At 43.3% G+C, this 20,354-nt stretch overlaps 1 protein-coding gene across 1 annotated transcript in view; it reads left to right on the forward strand.

The window, feature by feature from the left end:
• LOC120866675 (WAP four-disulfide core domain protein 3-like) overlaps nucleotides 1–19,871 on the forward strand; it is a 27,677-nt gene extending 7,806 nt beyond the window's left edge. The window contains exons 4-10 of the mRNA XM_040244468.1: nucleotides 289–390; nucleotides 1,312–1,413; nucleotides 10,682–10,789; nucleotides 15,801–15,902; nucleotides 17,100–17,210; nucleotides 19,303–19,442; nucleotides 19,618–19,871. Coding sequence (XP_040100402.1) covers nucleotides 289–390; nucleotides 1,312–1,413; nucleotides 10,682–10,789; nucleotides 15,801–15,902; nucleotides 17,100–17,210; nucleotides 19,303–19,442; nucleotides 19,618–19,653 — 701 coding nt within the window. The 3' untranslated portion in view covers nucleotides 19,654–19,871. The remainder of the gene's footprint in view (nucleotides 1–288; nucleotides 391–1,311; nucleotides 1,414–10,681; nucleotides 10,790–15,800; nucleotides 15,903–17,099; nucleotides 17,211–19,302; nucleotides 19,443–19,617) is intronic.
• The last annotated feature ends 483 nt before the right edge of the window (nucleotides 19,872–20,354 follow it).

Genomic DNA, 20,354 nt, shown 5'->3' on the forward strand with positions numbered 1-20,354 from the left:
TGTGACAAATCCTTCTACAATTTTGACTGGGACTGTATTAAATTTCAGTTTGGGAAAGAAACTGATATCTTTAAAACACTGTATCTTTTTATCCATGAACATGGTATCTGCCTGCATTTATAAGATTCTTAAATTTTTTCTTTGTCGTATCGTATAGTTTTCTGCACATAACTGGATAGATGTAGTTCTAGGGAGCTGATCATTTTTGAATGATATTGTAAAGGCATTTGAAGTATTTATTCTGAGATTGTAAGAGAAGAGTTTTAACCGCATATTTCCGATCATCAGCCATCTGTAGCATCGAGTGCAGTGAAGACAGGGATTGTGGGAGAGGAAAACAGTGCATCCAGGATGGCTGTCGGCGAGTCTGCTCCCCGCCGATGACTGTAGGTGAGTCCTGACTTTCTCCACCCTGCTCTGTCCTGGAAGAGTTAAGTGCATGATGTGATCTGATCTGGCACAACTGTGTAGTCATCCAGAGAAACAAACCAGAATGCTGAGGTGTTATGATAATCACTGTATCTGGAGTCACTTGTCTAGTGCAGCCTCTCTTCACTTGCCCAGGCCATACATCAGTCACCCAGTTACAGATGATAAAAGCGAGCTGAAGAGAGATGAATTGTGAGGAGGGCAGAAGTAGGTCAACCCTGCGGCAGGACCCACAGTGAGAATTCTCTTGGTGGTGGTGATGTAATTGTTGGTTAAGATGTTGTTCTTTTGCCAAAGGTTATGATGCAGCTCCCAGGGCTGCCTCCGTCTTTTAATTCTGTCTCTATGAGTATCAAAAAGTCACATTGAGACCTTCTTTAGGGATTAGAATCCAGTAAATCCTCTACTTGCATCAGAAATAATTTCTGGAGCGTTAGGGGCTCAACTCTATATTCAAGGTTAATTTCACTGAATTGTATAGAAAAAGGCACATGTGCTTTAAGGCAAAGAACCAGACTTGAAGTCTGGTTGAACTTGAACCGGACTTCAAGTCCCATCTCTGCCATGGACCAGACAATCTCTCAACGGCCTCATCTATAAAACACCGAAAATAAAACCTACTAGTTAAAGATCATTGGGGTTACCATTAACCTGCTTTCCTTGCACCTTTCTTTCCTAAGACTTCAGTCCTAAGGCATTTCTCCAAACAGCCCTGCAAATACCTCAGCTATTATTTGCTGTTAGGGTCAGATGAGGTTCTATGTGAGGTCATATCTAAACAGCGAAGTCCTAGATCTAAGTATACATAGCTGTTGTTATGCCATGGTCATTTAAGCATTTATTTAGCTTAAGAGTCTCAGCCAGTCTTTTCTGACCGTGAAGGTGTCTGTGAGGAGCAGTGCCAAGAAGACCAGGACTGCGCGGCGGGAGAGAAGTGCGTCGGCAATGGCTGTGGCCGCGTGTGCTCACCAGCCCCGCAAGCAAGTAAGGCTGAGCGCTCTGCCCGATGTCCTGGTCCCAGCAGGAATATATGCTTTGTTCTGCCCACCTTTTCAACAATTGTTCAATAGCAATTAACTCTTGAGTATGGTTTTGAACACTTTCATCATAAAATATTTCTAAAAAGGAGATCTTTTGGACTCTTCCATCACAGTCTCATTGCATTCCGTAAGTCAACTTTTATTCAGCTGGGCCCTTCTTTTTAAGAACAACTCTTCTCTTTATCCTCTTCCCCCCAAATATATATTTATGGTTGCAAAACAAGACTCTACATCTAAAACTATATAACCATATAAATGACACCCACAGTATCATCACCCAGAGAAACATCATTGTTAATCTTTCCACACTTACTCTCTCTGTGTATGGACATGTTAGTGATTGCACATTTTTTTACTCATTAAGGTATTTTGAATGTCCCTAAGCAGATTTCAGTGTCACTTTTCATTTCGGGAAATTCTTCACACAAAGCAGACACATTGTGGAATTATAGACCATGTACCCATCACCCAGCTTCAACCATTACCAACATGTGGTCATCCTTCTTTCAGATCTAATCCCACCCACCTCCCCTCATCCCCTGATATTTTTAAGCAAATTCCAGACATCATTTTATTACATATTATTTCTACATACATCTCTGAGAGAGATACATGAGGTTTATCTTACCTTTTTTGGTTGCCATTTTATTTACTGTTGTGAATGTATTTATCAGATGTATAGTCATTGATCATATAGCCTATTTTATTTCTGTCATCTGTCTCTCCTTTTCCCTGTCTCTTACTGCATGCTTTGCATTTAGAAAGGTTTATGGGTTTTGTTCTGATAGTTACCTTATACCAAGACCGTAGAGTACTACCCTTTGCTATTGTTCAGTTGCTGAGTTGTGTCCAACTCTTTGCAACCCCATGGACTGCAACACACCAGTCTTCCCTGTTCTTCACTATCTCCCAGAGTTTACTCAAATCATGTCCATTGAGTTGGTGATGCCATCCAACCATCTCATCCTCTGTCACCCCCTTCTCCTCTTGCCCTCAATCTTGCCCAGGCTCAGGGTCTTTTCTAATGAGTTAACTCGTCACATCGGGTACCCAAAGTGTTGGAGCTTCAGCTTCAGCATCAATCCTTCCAATGAATATTCAGGGTTGATTTCCTTTAGTATTGACTGGTTTGATCTCCTTGCTGTCCAAGGGACTCTCAAGAGTCTTCTCTTCTGTCCCCCTCTTTTTTTAGTTATCATCTATAGGTTTCCTACTATGAGTTGCAGACATAACAAAATTAGCTAATTTCTTCCTTTCCTTCCTCTCCACTCCTCTGCCCCCAGCAGCTGAATTTAAGCAATATCCTTTCATTTCCCCTGAATCAAGTTAAGTTACTTACCAAGCTTACTCTGCCTTTTGTATGTTCTTTCCTTTGTCCTCCCTGATTTCTAACAGGTGGGTTGTCAAAGCATATAGCAATTTCATAGACTCTCTCCATAGACCACTACTGAATCTTAATTTTTCACGTGAAATACATACTTAGTGCAGAAAAGGCAGAAACTACAGAACAAATTGTGCTTCCCGGGTGGTGTTAGCAGTAAAGAAACGCGCCGCCCCACCGCCCCGCCCAATGCAGGAGACATAGGTTCAATCCCTGGATTGGGAAGATACCCCAGAGGCGGTATTCTTGCCTGGAGAATCCCACAGACAGAGGAGCGGGGCAGGCACAGTCCATAGGGTCGCAAAGGGTAGGACAGGACTGAAGCAACTTAGCATGCCTGCGCAGAACAAATTGATGAAAGATGTGCCTATACTCTTATTACCTCGAGATAAACAGAGTTACGTGTACATTCATATTCTTTCACATATATACTCAGGGGGTATGGTGCCAAATAATCATGGCATCACCCTCCACAAATATATTTTTTAAATTTCCTTTATCTTTTAACACTCAATAATATGTAGTGAGTAGTTTGCCGCAAGCATGGACATGTGTTATACAACTTTTTTTTTTTTAAGACTTCAAAGCATTTTTATTGTAAATATACCACATTTTGTTTACTAATCCTATATCAATGGGCTTGTCAACTTCTCTAATACTTTTCTATCAAAGGATCCCCTTGGAACTAAATCTTAAAGTGTATAACTTGATTCTTTCCTTAGGAACCATTCCTAGAAGTGATATTGCTGACTCAAAGGGCATGTATGTTCACTTGATTCTTTTTTAATTCAAACATACTTGGCTAATTTCTTTTCTAAGGATGTATTGTTTAGGTCAAAAAGTTTCATGAACTTTAAAATGCTGCATATAGTTTAAGTTTTCACTGTTTGACAATGATAATAATTTCATATGAGTTTATTGTTTTAAACTACATGCAATTATAAAACAACATGAGTGATGTTTATGAAATACAGTTCTTAGGGATTATTTCAATTATCCTTTGCAATGAGTTGGCATCCCAAAGAATAGGAAAAGAGGGAAAAACCCATATCTGGCAACCCCTCTGTATCAGGTCTTCAAAGTTCATTCTTACGTTTAATCTTGAGAACTTTAGGTATGAAAGACGTAGGTATTCGTCTCACCTCCATTTTCCAGATGAGGAAACTTAAAAATGAACCAAATATATTTTGTTCCTCTTTCTCGTTTGACCGTGATTTGTGCCCACCCTCTTCTTTAAGTCACTTGGCTCACACTGCAGACAGTGACACCAAGGGGTGCTGTAACAGCGCTCCCAGCTGCTGTCCCCCCTTCAGGAAGGGCAAGGCCGGGCGCCTGGCTCAGGAGCTAGTCTGTAGTGTGAGCTATTGTGGCGCCATCTGCTGGCTGCCACTGACCATTGCATGACCTCCCCAGTCAACATCAGCTGAGTTCACTAGCTCAGTCGTGTCCGACTCTTTGCGACCCCATGAATCGCAGCACGCCAGGCCTCCCTGTCCATCACCAACTCCCTGAGTCCACTCAGACTCACGTCCATCGAGGCGATAATGCCATCCAGCCATCTCATCCTCGGTCGTCCCCTTCTCCTCCTGCCCCCAATCCCTCCCAGCATCAGACTCTTTTCCAATGAGTCATCTCTTCGCATGAAGTGGCCAAAGTACTGGAGCTTCAGCTTTAGCATCATTCCTTCCAAAGAAATCCCGGGGCTGATCTCCTTCAGAATGGACTGGTTGGATCTCCTTGCAGTCCAAGGGACTCTCAAGAGTCTTCTCCAACACCACAGTTCAAAAGCATCAATTCTTCGGCGCTCAGCTTTCTTCACAGTCCAACTCTCACATCCATACATGACTACTGGAAAAACCATAGCCTTGACTAGACGGACCTTACTCAGCAAAGCAATGTCTCTGCTTTTGAATATGCTATCTAGGTTGGTCATAACTTTCCTTCCAAGGAGTAAGAGTCTTTTAATTTCGTGGCTGCAATCACCATCTGCAGTGATTTTGGAGCCCCAAAAAATAAAGTCTGACACTGTTTCCACTGTTTCCCCATCTATTCCCCATGAATGATGGGACCAAATGCCATGATCTTCGTTTTCTGAATGTTGAGCTTTAAGCCAACTTTTTCACTCTCCCCTTTCACTTTCATCAAGAGGCTTTTTAGTTCCTCTTCACTTTCTGCCATAAGGGTGGTGTCATCTGCATATCTGAGGTTATTGATATTTCTCCCAGCAATCTTGATTCCAGCTTGTGTTTCTTCCAGCCCAGAGTTTCTCATGATGTACTCTGCATAGAAGTTAAATAAGCAGGGTGACAATATACAGCCTTGACGTACTCCTTTTCCTGTTTGGAACCAGTCTGTTGTTCCATGTCCAGTTCTAAGTGTTGCTTCCTGAACTGCATATAGGTTTCTCAAGAGGCAGGTCAGGTGGTCTGGTATTCCCATCTCTTGAAGATTTTCCACAGTTTATTGTAATCCACACAGTCAAAGGCTTTGGCATAGTCAATAAAGCAGAAATAGATGTTTTTCTGGAACTCTCTTGCTTTTTCCATGATCCAGCGGACATTGGCAAATAGATCTCTGGTTCCTCTGCCTTTTCTAAAACCAGCTTGAACATCTGGAAGTTCACACTTCACGTATTGCTGAAGCTTGGCTTGGAGAATTTTGAGCATTACTTTACTAGTGCGTGAGATGAGTGCAGTTGTGCAGTAGTTTGAACATTCTTTGGCATTGCCTTTCTTTGGGATTGGAATGAAAACTGACTTTTTCCTGTCCTGTGGCCACTGCTGAGTTTTCCAAATTTGCTAGCATATTGAGTGCAGCACTTTCACAGCATCATCTTTCAGGATTTGAAATAGCTCAACTGGAATTCCATCACCTCCACTAGCTTTGTTCGTAGTGATCCTTTCTAAGACCCACTTGACTTCACATTCCAGGATGTCTGGCTCTAGGTGAGTGATCACACCATCATGATTATCTGGGTCGTGAAGATCTTTTTTGTATAGTTCTTCTGTGTATTCTTGCCACCTCTTCTTAATATCTTCTGCTTCTGTTAGGTCCATACCATTTCTGTCCTTTATCGAGACCATCTTTGTATGAAATATTCCCTTGGTATCTCTAATTTTCTTGAAGAGATCTCTAGTCTTTTCCATTCTGTTGTTTTCCTCTATTTCTTTGCATTGATCACTGAAGAATGCTTTCTTATCTCTTCTTGCTATTCCTTGGAACTCTGCATTCAGATGCTTATATCTTTCCTTTTCTCCTTTGCTTTTCACTTTTCTCCTTTTCACAGCTATTTGTAAGGTGTCCTCAGACAGCCATTTTGCTTTTTTGCATTTCTTTTTCTTGGGGATGGTCTTGATCCCTGTCTCCTGTACAATGTCATGAACCTCCATCCATAGTTCATCAGGCACTCTATCTATCAGGTCTAGTCCCTTAAATCTATCTCTCACTTCCACTGTATAATCATAAGGCATTGGATTTAGGTCATACCTGCATGGTTTACTGGTTTTCCCCACTTTCTTCAATTTCAGTCTGAATTTGGCAATAAGGAATTCATGATCTGAGCCACAGTCCGCTCCCGGTCTTGTTTTTGCTGACTGTATAGAGCTTCTCCATCATTGGCTGCAAAGGATATAATCAATCTGATTTCAGCTTTGGCCATCTAGTGATGTCCATGTGTAGAGTCTTCTCTTGTGCTGTTGGAAGAGGGTGTTTGCTATGACCAGTGAGTTCTCTTGGCAAAACTCTATTAGCCTTTGCCCTGCTTCATTCTATATTCCAAGGCCAAATTTGCCTATTACTCTGGTTCTATGAAGACCTACAAGACCTTTTAGAACTAACACCCCCCCAAAAAAATCATAACATAGTGCTGGCTAAAGCAGATAAGGTAGAAATGTCTGTAGACCTCACCTTTGCATTTTATCTTCATTACACCTTCAAGAAGCAAATCTTATTACCTGCATTTCAAGTGCTTGGAAACTGGGCCTCGGGGAGATTATGTGCTCCTCCTATATCAGGCAGTTAATAAAAGGCAGTGGTGGTCTCTTCATATCCAATGCCAGAGTACTTCCCAGATCATGCTGCCTCCCAAAGAAGTAACAATGAAGGCACATTATCCACGTGGCCTGTATTTTCTTCCACATTCAAACTATAAGGAAAAAACCCACCCTGCATCTTTGCATGAAGTGGCCACAAGTGTGTGTCCCTGGCGTGGCAGCTGCTGGCCACACTCTGGCTCATTCTCATAGCCACGCTGCCTGCTTAGGACATCTCCTTCCTGCTCAGATCTTCTTGTCCTGTTCTCTGCAAGGCCAACTGGAGCAGCTGCCTCTGTCCCAGGGCGGGTGTTTCCCCACATCTGGCTGGCTGATGGAGTTTCCCCTGGGACTCTCCTCCTGACCCACATAGCCCCAGTCTGTGGAGCTAGGACAGGAGGCCCTGGGGCTTCTGATGGGGAAGGCTAGTCCTGGGGCTGACATCATTGTCCTGGCTCACATGAGAACACGGCTGCTAGCTCCAGAGAGCCTTCACAGCAGTGGAGGGTAACAAGGAGGCTTGCAGTCACACAGACTGCATTCAAACCCTGGACCCTCCCTTTCCCAGCTCTGAGATGGCTGCAAGTTACTCATCCTAAAACAAGGATAATAGTTCCTATCTCACAGGGTCATTCTAAGGATTAAGTGAGATCATGCTAAATAGGTAGCCAGGTGCCTGGCACTTAGTCAGTGCTCAATAAATGGTAGCCCAGAAACAAGTGAAGGGTGAGTGCCAGATCCCGAGGATCCCTTGGTCAGGAGGGAGCATTCGCGCAGACAGACATCCGCTTGGCTTTTGGCTGGGCCACTAAGGATGGATGGAAATCACCACAAGCTCAAATGTCACCGTTGGGAGAATGAGAAAAAGGCCTCTTACAGTGGACAGAGTCCAGTGGGTGCTCAGTTTGGCGACCAACTACATTTATCCATGTGGAAAAATTGCCCTTCTCTCTGGGTGGAGGCAGTGCCCAGGTAGAAGGCTTCAGGATGAAGATGGGAGGGATTATAGTCCTGTTTATCCTGTCACCAGACATAATTGTAAAATCACGCACAACCTGTAAAGCCATACATGGCAGCCCTGGGTGGAGTGGATGAGGGGGAAGTGTGAGTGCCTTGATTCCTCATAACATCTTTTTAAGCTGTTGTGTCACACTCATTTCCTAGACATAGAAATTTGAGGTCATAAAAGTTATGTGACTTGTTAATACATGGCAAAGCTGGTGTCCTCAACTTGAAAAACCCTGACACTTTTCTACAGCCTCCCTGCAGAAGGAACTCTTCAAGAGTCACCACGTACCCACTTCTGTCTCTTTCTTCATTTCCTCAAGGCACAGAACGCGGAATAGAAAGAACCCGCATCTGTCTTATGGTGGGTTCTGTTCTTTTTTCTGAAAGTCCCAACTGCAGCAAGCGAGCCCTGTCCCGGTGGGATTTCCCCATGTCTTGCTGGCTGCCCACCTTCCTCCACAGCTCCCCTACCTTCCCTTAGTCAGGATCCACAGCACCGTCCTGAGAAGGTCTTCTGATAGAAGCAGCTTTCTGGGGCTGTCCTCCCATCCTGGTTCATGAGTGAACACAGATGTTAGTGCTACAGAGAGGCGGCAGCAGTAACGAGGAAGCTTCTTTTCAAATCTTTGTTTTGAAAGATTTGTGTGTCTCAGATTCTGCGTCTGCTTTTTTCTAGCTCTGGGGTCTTGTGGAAGTTACCCAAGCTCCCAGCGTCTCGGTTTCTGTACATTGAGATTAAGAAGGCCCATCTCCTAGTGATCTTGTAACAAATAAATGAGATCACAGATGTGAGTCACTTGCCTAGAACTGGCACAATAACAAGAGCTCACTAAATGGTAGAAAAAGACCCTGGCAGCATGGGAGCCAGACGTGCGCCTTTCAGAAGATGCTCTTCATCGAAAGGGAGCATCACTCTCATGTGACTGTGAAAAACCAGGATATCTGGAGCCCAAAAATCTCCAATGAAATCCAAGCCTTGCCATGGGCCCTCCCCTGTTTTCACCTTGGTCTCTGTTTGGAGGACAATGAACAAGCCTTCAGTCCAACCTAGAGACCTGAACACTTTAAAGTGTTTTGATTCAAATGTTCAAATTTGCCCCACGAGGACACTATAATTATGTAAAAAGTGTCAGGCAGTCCACATGGTGGTTGATTATCCACTTAACTCAGTGATGCTATTAAACTGTTTAGTAATTTATTGAGTACAATAGTTTCCACCTGTGTTTGAAAACTTGCAGCGTCTACTATTTGAGGATACTTGGTGTCTGGAAGGATTTACCAACCTCCTGCATTAACTGATTCCTTGACAGATACCTAGTCACTGTGGGAAGAAACATCAAATTCTGAGTTCCTGTTATTTTCCAGGCATGTTCTGAGATTGTTGCTTTTCAGTCTCAGAAGTAGTAACAGATATTGTTGTACGATGAGGGAACCAAGGCTTACAGTAGTGAAAAGACTTACCTGTAGCCACATAGACAATGAGAGAGATCCTGGGTCTGTCTGTGAACCGTATTGAAATTAGAATAAGCCCTCTATTGTGGGCCTCCAGTTGCACAAATTAGCGTATATCCTATTCTCTTGTATAAAGTATCCTACCATGCATGACATACGTGCTGTGCTATGCTTAGTCGCTCAGTCGTGTCTGATTCTTCGTATCTGTAGCCTGCCAGGCTCCTCTGTCCATGGGGATTCTCCAGGCAAGAATACTGGAGTGTTATGCCCTGCCCTCCTCTAGGGGATCTTCCCAACCCAGGGATCGAAACCACATTGCAGGCAGATTCTTTACCATCTGAACCACCAAGGAATCCCTGCATGAACATATGTCTTTTACAATTTAACGTGAGTTGTGGACATTTTCCCATGTCCACACAGACAGATTTCATAATTTTAGGATTATATGATGACTAGTGAATACATTTACTTTAATTCATTTAACCAGTTCCCATTTGATGGTTGTTTTATTAGCTTTTTTTTTTTTTTTTTTTTTTTTGCTGTTGACCAGGATGGTATAATGAAAATGATTTTATAGTTTTGTCCATCAGTGGAAATGCTTCCTGTAGAATATATTTCTTAGGAGTGAAACAAAAAGGTCAAGGTTATGAATGTTTGTTTCCATAAATATTCTCTCCCTTTCTCCTCCTCTTTCTCCCTCCCTCTCTCTCTGCCTCCCCACTCTCTCCTTCCTTTCTGATACCCCCTTCTTACCTTCTCTTCCTCATTGACCAGAAGGACTTTCCTATTTTCTATGGGATGAGAACTCACGTAATCTCCAGCGTCCTCTCTGCTCAGATTTCTAAGCCTTGTATAAGCAAAGAGGCGCTTCTGAAATTTAGAAAATCTTTTCTCTCTCAGCAGAGCCTGTTGTCTAATTCAACAAAGCCTAATTCAAAACTCACTGCCAGGCCCTGGCCTTTTTATTTCAGGCTGGTGTGCCTTCCCCACAAAGCAGGGGTTGCCATTGACTCCATGAGGTGGTGGTTGTGGGTGGGGATTGGAAAGCCAGAAACGAGGAAGAATCGAAAACAAAAGGATACATGGGATCAACATCTCTGAATAATATCATCTCTCTTATGTCATGTACATTGTAAAAGCAGTCTTTAAGCTGTAAAGTTCTATATCTATATAGATTGTGAATTTTTTTGCAATAGTAGACATTTTGTAAATTACATAATTTTTTAAAGTGATAAAATGCAGATGGTGCCTCTTAAGAAGGGTTCCATTTATTCTCTGCTGCAGCCCCTTCCTAGTACCTGCTTCTGAGACTTAAGTTTTTGATGCATCTTCTTTCGCAGGCATCTGTGAGTCCCAGTGCTTCAGAGATCAGGACTGTGGAGCCGGAAGACGGTGCATCAGCGAAGGCTGTAATCGGGTCTGCTCCCCCGCACCCGAAGCATCAATAGGTAAGACGAAGAGCCCTGCCTGGTTCCCTAACCAGGTGTGCCAGAGCTAACCTTGCCTGACCTTTTCAAAACTGTGCTGCTGATCAGAAATGAGACAGAAACCCATCAACGTTCCTGGATTCCCTTCCTCCACTCTTGCCCTTATAGGGGGAAAACAGGTCAGAGGGCCAGGTGCCCAGCATCTCATCAATAAAGATCCCTTTAAAAGACCCTTAATCATTTCCTTTTTTTCCCTAAGTCATACTCATTATATAAAAAATCAGAAACTAATGATGAGCCTATATATGTGTGTGTGCATATATATACACACTATGACTATGATATAATTGTTTTACATATATATATATATGGTATGCTTTTATGACTTTCCTGGTGGCTCAGTGGTAAAGAGTCTGCCTCCCAATGCAGAATACACAGGTTTGATCCCTGGTCTGGGAGAAACCCCTGGAGAAGGAAATGGCAACCCACTCCACTATTCTTACCTGGGAAATCCCAGGACAGAGGAGCCTGGCGGGCTACAGTCCATGGAGTCAAAAAGAGTTGGACATGACTTAGTGACTGAACAATTGATAGCTTATGGTGAACAGTGTCGGATCTGTGACCGTCCATAGGAGACAATTTTAATCCAGGGCCAGAGACAAGGCTTGATCACTCAGCTTTTGTGTAGCAGAGCTTTATTACAGTGAAAAAGTGGTAGGGAAAGCTTCTGACATAGACATCAGAAGCGGGTAGAGAGTGTCCCGCTTACTAGTTTGGGTGGAGCTTTATATACTTTTTTGCATTGGTTATTAACAATAGAAAGGTCTTACCAGACTCATTCCCACAACAGGCATCTTAAGAGAACAGGATCAGTCAGAAGGTTTTTGTTAAGAAGGAGAAACGCGTCCTCAAGCAAGATACATTGTTTTATATAATCATCAGTACAGAGCTTAAGAAAAAACATACCCTTGAGCGAGATGTGCTGTTGTGTTGTATAACCATTCAGTTCAGTCGCTCAGTAGTGTCCAACTCTTTGCGACCCCTTGGACTAGAGCACACCAGGCCTCTCTGTCCATCACCAACTCCCGGAGTTTACTCAGACTCATGTCCATCGAGTCGGTGATGCCATCCAACCATCTCATCCTCTGTCATCCCCTGCTCCTCCTGCCCTCAATCTTTCCCAGCATCAGGGTCTTTTCCAATGAGTCAGCTCTTCACATGAGGTGGCCAAAGTACTGGAGTTTCAGCTTCAACATCAGTCCTTCCAATGAACACTTAGGACTGATCTCCTTTAAGATGGACGGGTTGGATCTCCTTGCAGTCCAAGAGACTCTCAAGAGCCTTCTCCAACATCACAGTTCAAAAACATCAATTCTTTGGCACTCAGCTTTCTTTATGGTCCAACTCTCACATCCATACATGACTACTGGAAAAACTATAGCTTTGAGACCTTTGTTGGCAAAGTAATGTCTCTGCTTTTTAATAGGCTGTCTAGGTTGGTCATAACTTTTCTTCCAAGGAACAAGTATCTTTTAATTTCATGGCTGCAGTCACCATCTGCAGTGATTTTGGAGCCCCCCAAAAAACCATTAGCTCTGGGCTTAATGAAAGTTAGTCTTAGGAAAAATAACATCTTAGAGGTTAAGAAAAAACATCTTATGTGCCTAAGACACAGAAATGTAAAAAAAAAAGTTTGTCCTTTTCTCCTCCTGGAGAGCCCCGAACTTCTTATCAATCTACCTAAGAATAAGCTGTCTCACAATGCTTATATAATCATAATATTTTGACTGCCTAGAAAATAATGAACATTTATACAGCATTATACTTATTGTTTGCATTTATTAATTATTAATAATATTTACCAAATTCAATAAATTTATTTAACTAAATTTCCTCTATCTTACCATATAGAATATATTACATCACCTCAGTAACTTATCTTTTAGTGGACATTTCAGGTGGGATTTTCGTTACTGTTGCTATTCTAAGCAATACTTCAATGCTGGTTCTTCTCACTAGATTTTACATACCTCCTTATTATACTGGATGAAGAAACTGAAGTTTCTTGGGTCTAAGTGACCGTGAATGGCTCATGGTTATAAAGCCAGTGAGTGGCTGAGTCAGAATTGACCCCAGGTCTGTTTTTGGCATAGAGGGAGGTGGAGGACAAGGCTCCAGAAACTTCAAATTCCACCTCTGCAGCTCACCAATGTGGGGTTCAGGGCAAGTTGCTTAACTTCAAGTTCCTCTGCTGTTATATGGGTCAACACCTATGTCAGAGGATATGGTGATGGCTCAATGAACTAATGTAGATCTGTATTTGGTCCTAACCATAGCACATACTTTCAAAAAAAAAAAAAATTAACAATAGGGGAAAGAATGGAGTAACAGGAAACACTGTTAGTAAGAGGCAACACCTCATGCAATTAGGAATTTATATCGAAATGTTGTTCTGGGGACAGTGGGGAAAAGTATGTAATTTTAAATTTTTTTAATTAATTTATTTTATTTTTGACTGCGCTGGGTCTTCCTTGCTTTGCATGGGCTTCCTCCAGCTGTGGTGTGTGCGCTTCTCATTGTCGTGGCTGCTCTTGTTGCAGAGCAGGGGCTCTCGGTGCTCAGCTCAGCACACCGGTGCATTAGTGCTGGCTCTTGGGCTCTAGAACACAGACCCAGCAGCTGTGGCCCGTGGGCTTAGTTTTCCATGGCATGTGGGATCTTTCCTAACCAGGGATAAGAACCCATATCTCATGCATTGACAGGCAGACGCCCATCCACTGCACCACCAGAGAAGCCTGTAATATTTTATTACCCTCAGTTCCACATCAAGGAAACCCAGAAAATGATATCTCTGTTACTGCATTGTGTGAAGACTAAATGAAATATATGAATTTATACAGCATTGTCAGCCTTGTACAAGAAAATGGTAAGCAATTCAGCCAGCAAAATCAAGTTTTTTTGAGAATAGCAGAGGACTTAGAATTGGAGACAAGAAAAATGTGGTAAACCAGGGGCAAGTCAGGAGAGCGAAGGACAGCAGCATTTTTATAGAGGACAGGAGAAAGTTGGGAAGGGTTGTTTTGAACAGAAGTTCATTGGAGGAAAGTGAGAGTCTGAAGTGGTGGTGGCTTCTCATTGGCTGCAGGCAAGGGCGGCTCCCAGGTGCCAGCCAACAGGAAATCTTCCTCTTTACCGCTGGAGAATACAAGCTGCCTTGAGTGGTACCTGTGTGCGAGCCCTCCCTTCGTGGTTTCCTCACTGTATTTGTTTTCTGAACTTTTTATTTTATATTAGAGTATAGCTGATTGGAATCCCAGGTGGCTCAAACAGTAAAGAATCTGCCTGCAATGCGGGAGACCTGGGTTCGATCCCTTGGTTGGGAAGATCTCCTGGAGGAGGGCATGGCAACCCACTCCAGTATTCTTGCCTGGAGAATCCCATGGACAGAGGAGCCTGGAGGACTATAGTCCGTGGAGTTGCAAAGTCAGACAGGACAGAGCAACTAACACAATGCAATAGCTGATTAGCAATGTTAGAGCAGACAGCAAAGGGACTCAGCCACACATATACATGAATTCGTTCTCCCCCAAACTCTCCTCCCATCCCCACTCTGATTTTGAGTTAGGTTTCCTTAACACATTTTCACAGTATAAACTTCTGGCACAGCATATGTGCTCAGATAACCAGTGACTCCTTGCCTGGGGCCACCCTGTGCTGGAACTCATGGGAGCTAGGACAAGCAAAAAGAATCTTAGTGTCCACTCCACCTATACCTTTTATCCCTCTAAACCTGGCTAATTTAATTCAGGTCACCCAGAAGAGGGAAATGGAATAAAAACTGGAAAGGAACAGATGAGACTCAGCTTTGACATATAGTCTGTTGGATACAGATCAGCCTCTACTCTCAGATGACTTTCTTTGTGTAAGAAACTCCACATCTCAGATGACAAATCTATCCTGGAGAAGAAATAGATGCTACAGGAAGCTGGTGTGAGAGCACAGGCTCAGCTTGCAGAGCTTTTGCAGGAATCACTTGTTCTTCTCTTCCCTTAATGGCAAAGCTCTGGAAATCTTACAGGAGATGAGCTCATTCATGGAACAGTCCCACCAGACCAGAGAATGAGGGTGTGCAGGGTTAGACCATCCTCGAGACAGGAGCCAGGGGCTGGAAACCTGGGACCTGAACTCTCCTCCTGTGGGGCCTGGGGGCCTCTGACCAGAACCCCAAGCCAAGGTCTCCCAGCCAGACTCACTGGAGGTGAGCTGGTGCCCACATCAGCTTGGTTTCTCAAAGCTACAGGGGTGCCAATCTCACTGTTGATCAGAGATGTCCATTTCCCTGCAGGTTGCCGGGACTTGACATTTCCTCCTTCTTTGCCTTTGCCTCTTCTGGGGCACACATCACGGTGGCCCCATTCCCTATACCTTGAAAAGGCTTTGGTTGTACATTCCCTTTAATTTGGCTCACTCTTTCAGGGCATCCTATCCCGCCCCCCCACCATCTCCCTAGCAACCATTCTGCTCAATTCTCTGCACAGCTGGATCAGAAGAAAATTTGAGAGATCCCTTAACAAGTTACATTCCCAATTGTTCCCCTACTTTTCCCTCGAGCAAGATCCCTAGATCAAATCTTTGTTCCTCTGAGTGATTTTCTTTCTTTTTTAAATTATTTTTTAAAGATTTTTTTTTAATGTGGACCATTTTTACAGTCTTTATTGAATTTGTTATAACATTGCTTCTGTTTTATGTTGGTTTTTTTTTTTTTTTTTTGGCCAGAAGGTATGTGGGATCTTAGTTCCTTGACCAGGGATCAAACCTGTGTCTCTCACATCTCCTGCATTGGCAGGAGGATTCTTTACCACTGAGCCACGTGACTGTAGAAGCACAAGCAGCAAATTCAGTCAAGTCGCTTAAAGAGGAAACATTCCTTTGAACCAAAAGGCCACTGGTTACAGTGACCTCCATCCTGTTCTCCACAGTGACTGTACCAATTTACATTCCCACCAACTCGCTGATCCTTTTCTGATGTTAGGAATCTGTGTGCAACGCTGCCGAGGAAGCTGGGACTGTGGGGCTGGAGAACGATGTATCAGGAAGGGATGCAGTCGTGTCTGCTCTCCAGTCCGCACAGCAGGTAAAAACACCCAGCCCTGCGCAGGTCCCCAGACCCACACAACCCAGGGAGACTGTGTGCTTAGCTCTGCCCCGACTTCCCTCCTTAGATGGTTAATTCCCACGGTCTTCACATTCAGTCTTGTCCTTCCGGAGGGAAAAGCATGTCTCAGAGCTGTGTCCTAACTTTTTGAAACTCCTTCTTTCATTTTGTTATACAGCTTATAATGTTTGTTATTAAAAAAAAAAACTCAAAAATACTACTAATTAGAAAGATACGTGATCCATGATCCTGTTACTCAGATAACCATGTTAGCATTTACAATAAAAGCTTCCATATTTCATATGCACACAGATATACTTTTTTCAGATTTCACAGCAATAGATGTTGATTTTTGTGGTTACTGCATGCCTGGGACTGTGCTGAGTGCTGGGAGATAGCAAAGCGGAGATCTGTGTCTTTAAAGATCTCATAGTAGCAGAGACAGACATACAAACAAACCGACAAAAATCCACGATATATGATTTTTACAAATATGGTGTCATAGACCATCCCTAATCAATAAACACAATTCTATCACACATTTTAAAAAGCTTCATTGTTTCCTGGTATGTGGATATGCCTTATTTCCATGCCCTATTCTACTATTGAAGAATTACATAATCTATCGCTTTGAGTTACTTTTTAATAACAAGTACAAGATAAATGTCCTTGAGTTAAATCATATTTCATAGGATAAATTCCTAAACATGGAAGGGCCAAATTACATTTGAAAGCTTTTGATATACATTGCTAAATTGCCTAATGAAGACATCTTTCAATACCAAAAATATGTATAGTCTCACGCCACATATTTGTAATTTAATAGACAAACATCTCCTTGCATTGTGTGTACATCTGTGCATTATTGGTGTGTTTGCCTTTATATTTGTAAAAGCACAGAGAAGATTCCAGAAGGAGCTACAGGAAATAGGAGATATCTCCTGGGAAATGGGCTGACCTGGTTAGGGGAAAGAGAGACTTCCTTTTCACTTTATATAGTTGAGTACTTTTTGTTTTAAAACTTTTAAAATGTACTCCTTTCATGATCATGCAAAATATGTAGATAGCTTGTCTATATTTTTTGAATTGAATAAAAGTTTAAAACAAGCAAACCTTCTCACAGCCCTCCCCCACTATCCTGCCAGGCTTAACAGTTTTCAGCTGAATTTTCTTTAGGGGTAGGTATCTGCCTGGACCAATGCCAAGGACACCGGGACTGCCCGGCAGGAAGCCGATGTGTCAGCAGTGGATGTGGCCGTGTCTGCTCACCCACCCAGGACCGGCGAGGTAAGAGCTGCAAGGCTTCCGCGTCCCTGACCCACTGAATGCTCAGCCCTGCTAGGACAATGGCTATCAGACCCGCTGCACGTAGAGAGAGGAGGCCGCTATAGTGGGGCCAAAACAGCCTCTGACAGAGAAGGAAAAGCTGCCCCGTCTCCCAAGTCCGGAAGACCATGAAGACAGATTGATAATATCTTGCTCTAGAAGTATTTGAAAACTTGAAAAGGCTGTAAATACTCTTAACACAAAAGTGAAATAACGTTCAGGTACCAAATTATCCTTCCACAAGGGCTGGAAAGAACACGGATATGAACAAGTTAACCTATGTCTCACACCCAAACACGCCGGTGTGACACTTGGGTCCATTCATTCAGTCCACCAGTATGTACGCCTGCCTAGGCTGAGTCTCTCTCTTATTTTTCTTTTTTAACATTTTTCTATATTTGCTTCACATCTTTATTTTTAGATAGCTAAACATTTCAAAGACACTTGAAACCACTTGAACAAGTATCTTTTTTCCCATTCCATTCTTCCCTTCCCAGAGATCATAATGAACTTGATTTGGTTTTTAATCTCTTCTTGCTTGTTTTTATAAGTTTATACATATATGTGATTTCATGAGCATGATAGAGTTACACATACTGTCATATAAATATCACACCACATGTATTATTCTGCAACTTGTGATTTTTCTCAACGTGGCTATTTTAATATTTTTCTATTTTAGCACATCTTGGTGGCTAAAGCCCATCATAGACTGCTCTGTGCACTGTGCCACTTACCCCCTGATCCAGGCTGATACTTGCCAGCAGTGGCGGGCAGGTGCGCTTTCCCCGAAGAACCTTCAATTCCCTTACTTTCCTGACTGAAGGTTAGGGTCGAGCACTGCTACTGTAATTTTGGTGGGTGAATCAAAGTGGACTGAGGGGTCTTCCCTGGTTGTCCAGTGGTTAAGACTCTGAGCTTCCAATGCAAGGGGGTGCAGTTTCAATCAATGGTCAGGGAACTAAGATCCCACATGCTATGCAGTGCAACCAACAAACAAATAAAGTGGCCTGGGAACTAGGGAGGCTGTAGAGTTAAGACTACATGTATAATCCAAAGAATAGCTTGCGAACACACCTCTCCATTGTCTTGGGCTCAAGGACCACACTTAGATGTTTTTTAGGGGGTGTGTGTGTGATGGAGGAGTATATAAGGGAATCCCACAGATCAAGGAGGTCTCTGCCCAACATGGAGTAAAGAGAATTATCGACCCCCATTTCACCTGATGCACAAGAGTAATATCCAGCCTGCATTTTCCATGCCCCCAGCTCAATAGGGTAGACTGTTTTGGGGGATGATATACAGCAGAGTTTCCCCAATATCTACATGTGTAAGAATAACCTGGGTGGAAGGCTTGTTGAATCCAGATTGCTCTGCCCCAACCCTAGAGTTTCAGTAGGTCTTGGGTGGGGCCCAAGAATCGAATTTCTAACAAGCTCCTAGGGAAGGCTGATCCTGCCAGGTCATGGGACCTAGTTTGAGTAGCACGGGATGCTGGACTGGGGATCTTAGTTCCCTGAGCAAGGACTGAAAGCAGGCCATAGCAGTGATCGTTCCAAGTCCTAACCACTGGACTGCCAGGGAGCTCCCTCTTAAAAACTGGAAACCTGGCCTTTTGTCTTTCGTCTGCTATTTCTTTCCAAATCCAGTCATCAGAACCCTGTTCTAGAATGATGCTGCTGATGGCCTGATGATTTTTCTCACTGTGGGACTCAGTGTTCGTCGGCACCTGGAGGCGTGTAGAATTGGTGGAAAGCTGGCGCTATTTGTGATCTGGGATTTAATTATCTAGTTTCAACTGGAACAAAAAGAAGGGGGTTAGTGGCAAGGCTCTCTCCTCTTCTCCCAAGACGCTACAGCAGTTGGTCATCAGTGTGTTTTCCCATAGACAAAGCAGTCCTGTGTGCCTCCAAAGTTGAGAAAGGGGGGCGACTGGGGACATCAAGAAAGTCCCTCAGGAAGTGAGGTCTTAAGCTCTCTATCTCTCAGCACTGGGTCCCACTGCCTTCTATAGAGCCAGCCTGGATTATGGAAAGTCTGTTTTGTCTTTTAGCGGAACAGAGACCTGGAACATGTCCAAGGGTGCCAGAAGGAACGTTTGGAACTTGTGCTGAAAGGTGCACAGGAGATGGATCCTGTCCCCCGGGCCAAAAATGCTGCAGCAATGGCTGTGGAAAATCTTGCCAAGTCCCTGTGAGTATAGCGGAGCTACTTACGGGGAGGCTGAGTCCCTGCTGGCCTTTGCCAGCCCAGAAAGGACTCCAGCTGCTCCTCTGCCCGTGGGAGTTTGGGTGGCACGTGGAGAAAGCTGATTGGTAGCAAAGAGCAGGAATTTCTGGAAAGTAACATAATTATCTTTGTGTTTTAGGATCTGGGCCTCACTATCCATTTGGATGATAAATGAACCTTGGACTCCTTCAGTAATTGTTTCCAAATGTCATCTTTATTCTGAGATCTGTGCTTTCTTACTGTCTTTTCCGGAACCCCAGGATCACAGGATGTGGATCCAAAATAACTCAGTTTTAAGTGTTGAATTTGGGCAATTATTTGATGATTCATGGCATGACTGCTTCTAAAATTATCTTTTTTTCTGAATAAAATTATTTCTGTGGCATTATCCAACCTTAGTCATTCTTTCTATGTAAGATTTCTAGTTCACTTACATTAAGACCTCCACCGAAAAAGAGTATTTAACCCCAATCCACGGACCTTCTCTCTTTTTCATTATCCATTACAATCCATGGCCTGTTTCCTCCTCATCCTTTTTCCTGGGGCCAGCCCAGGCACTCAATACTGCCTGGATATCTATCCACACTCCCCCCAACCGCCCAGAAAATTCACTCTCTCAACCACCAAGATGACAATGTCACACTTCTCTTTCTTCAAACACCCATGTCATCTACCTCTTACTCCAACCTCCACCATTCCCATCTCACCATCTTTCTTGCCACATCTTTCATTAAGAAAAGAGCTGTGGGACTTTGTTGGTGATCTGGTGGTTAAGAATCTGCCTTCCAGTGTGAGGGATATGGGTTCAATTCCTGGTTAGAGAACTAAGGTCCCACGTGCCACTCTGGAGCTTACATACTTCAACTAGAGAGATGC

Source organism: Oryx dammah, unplaced genomic scaffold (genome assembly GCF_014754425.2).
Source record: "Oryx dammah isolate SB20612 unplaced genomic scaffold, SCBI_Odam_1.1 HiC_scaffold_8, whole genome shotgun sequence".
NCBI lineage: Eukaryota > Metazoa > Chordata > Mammalia > Artiodactyla > Bovidae > Oryx > Oryx dammah.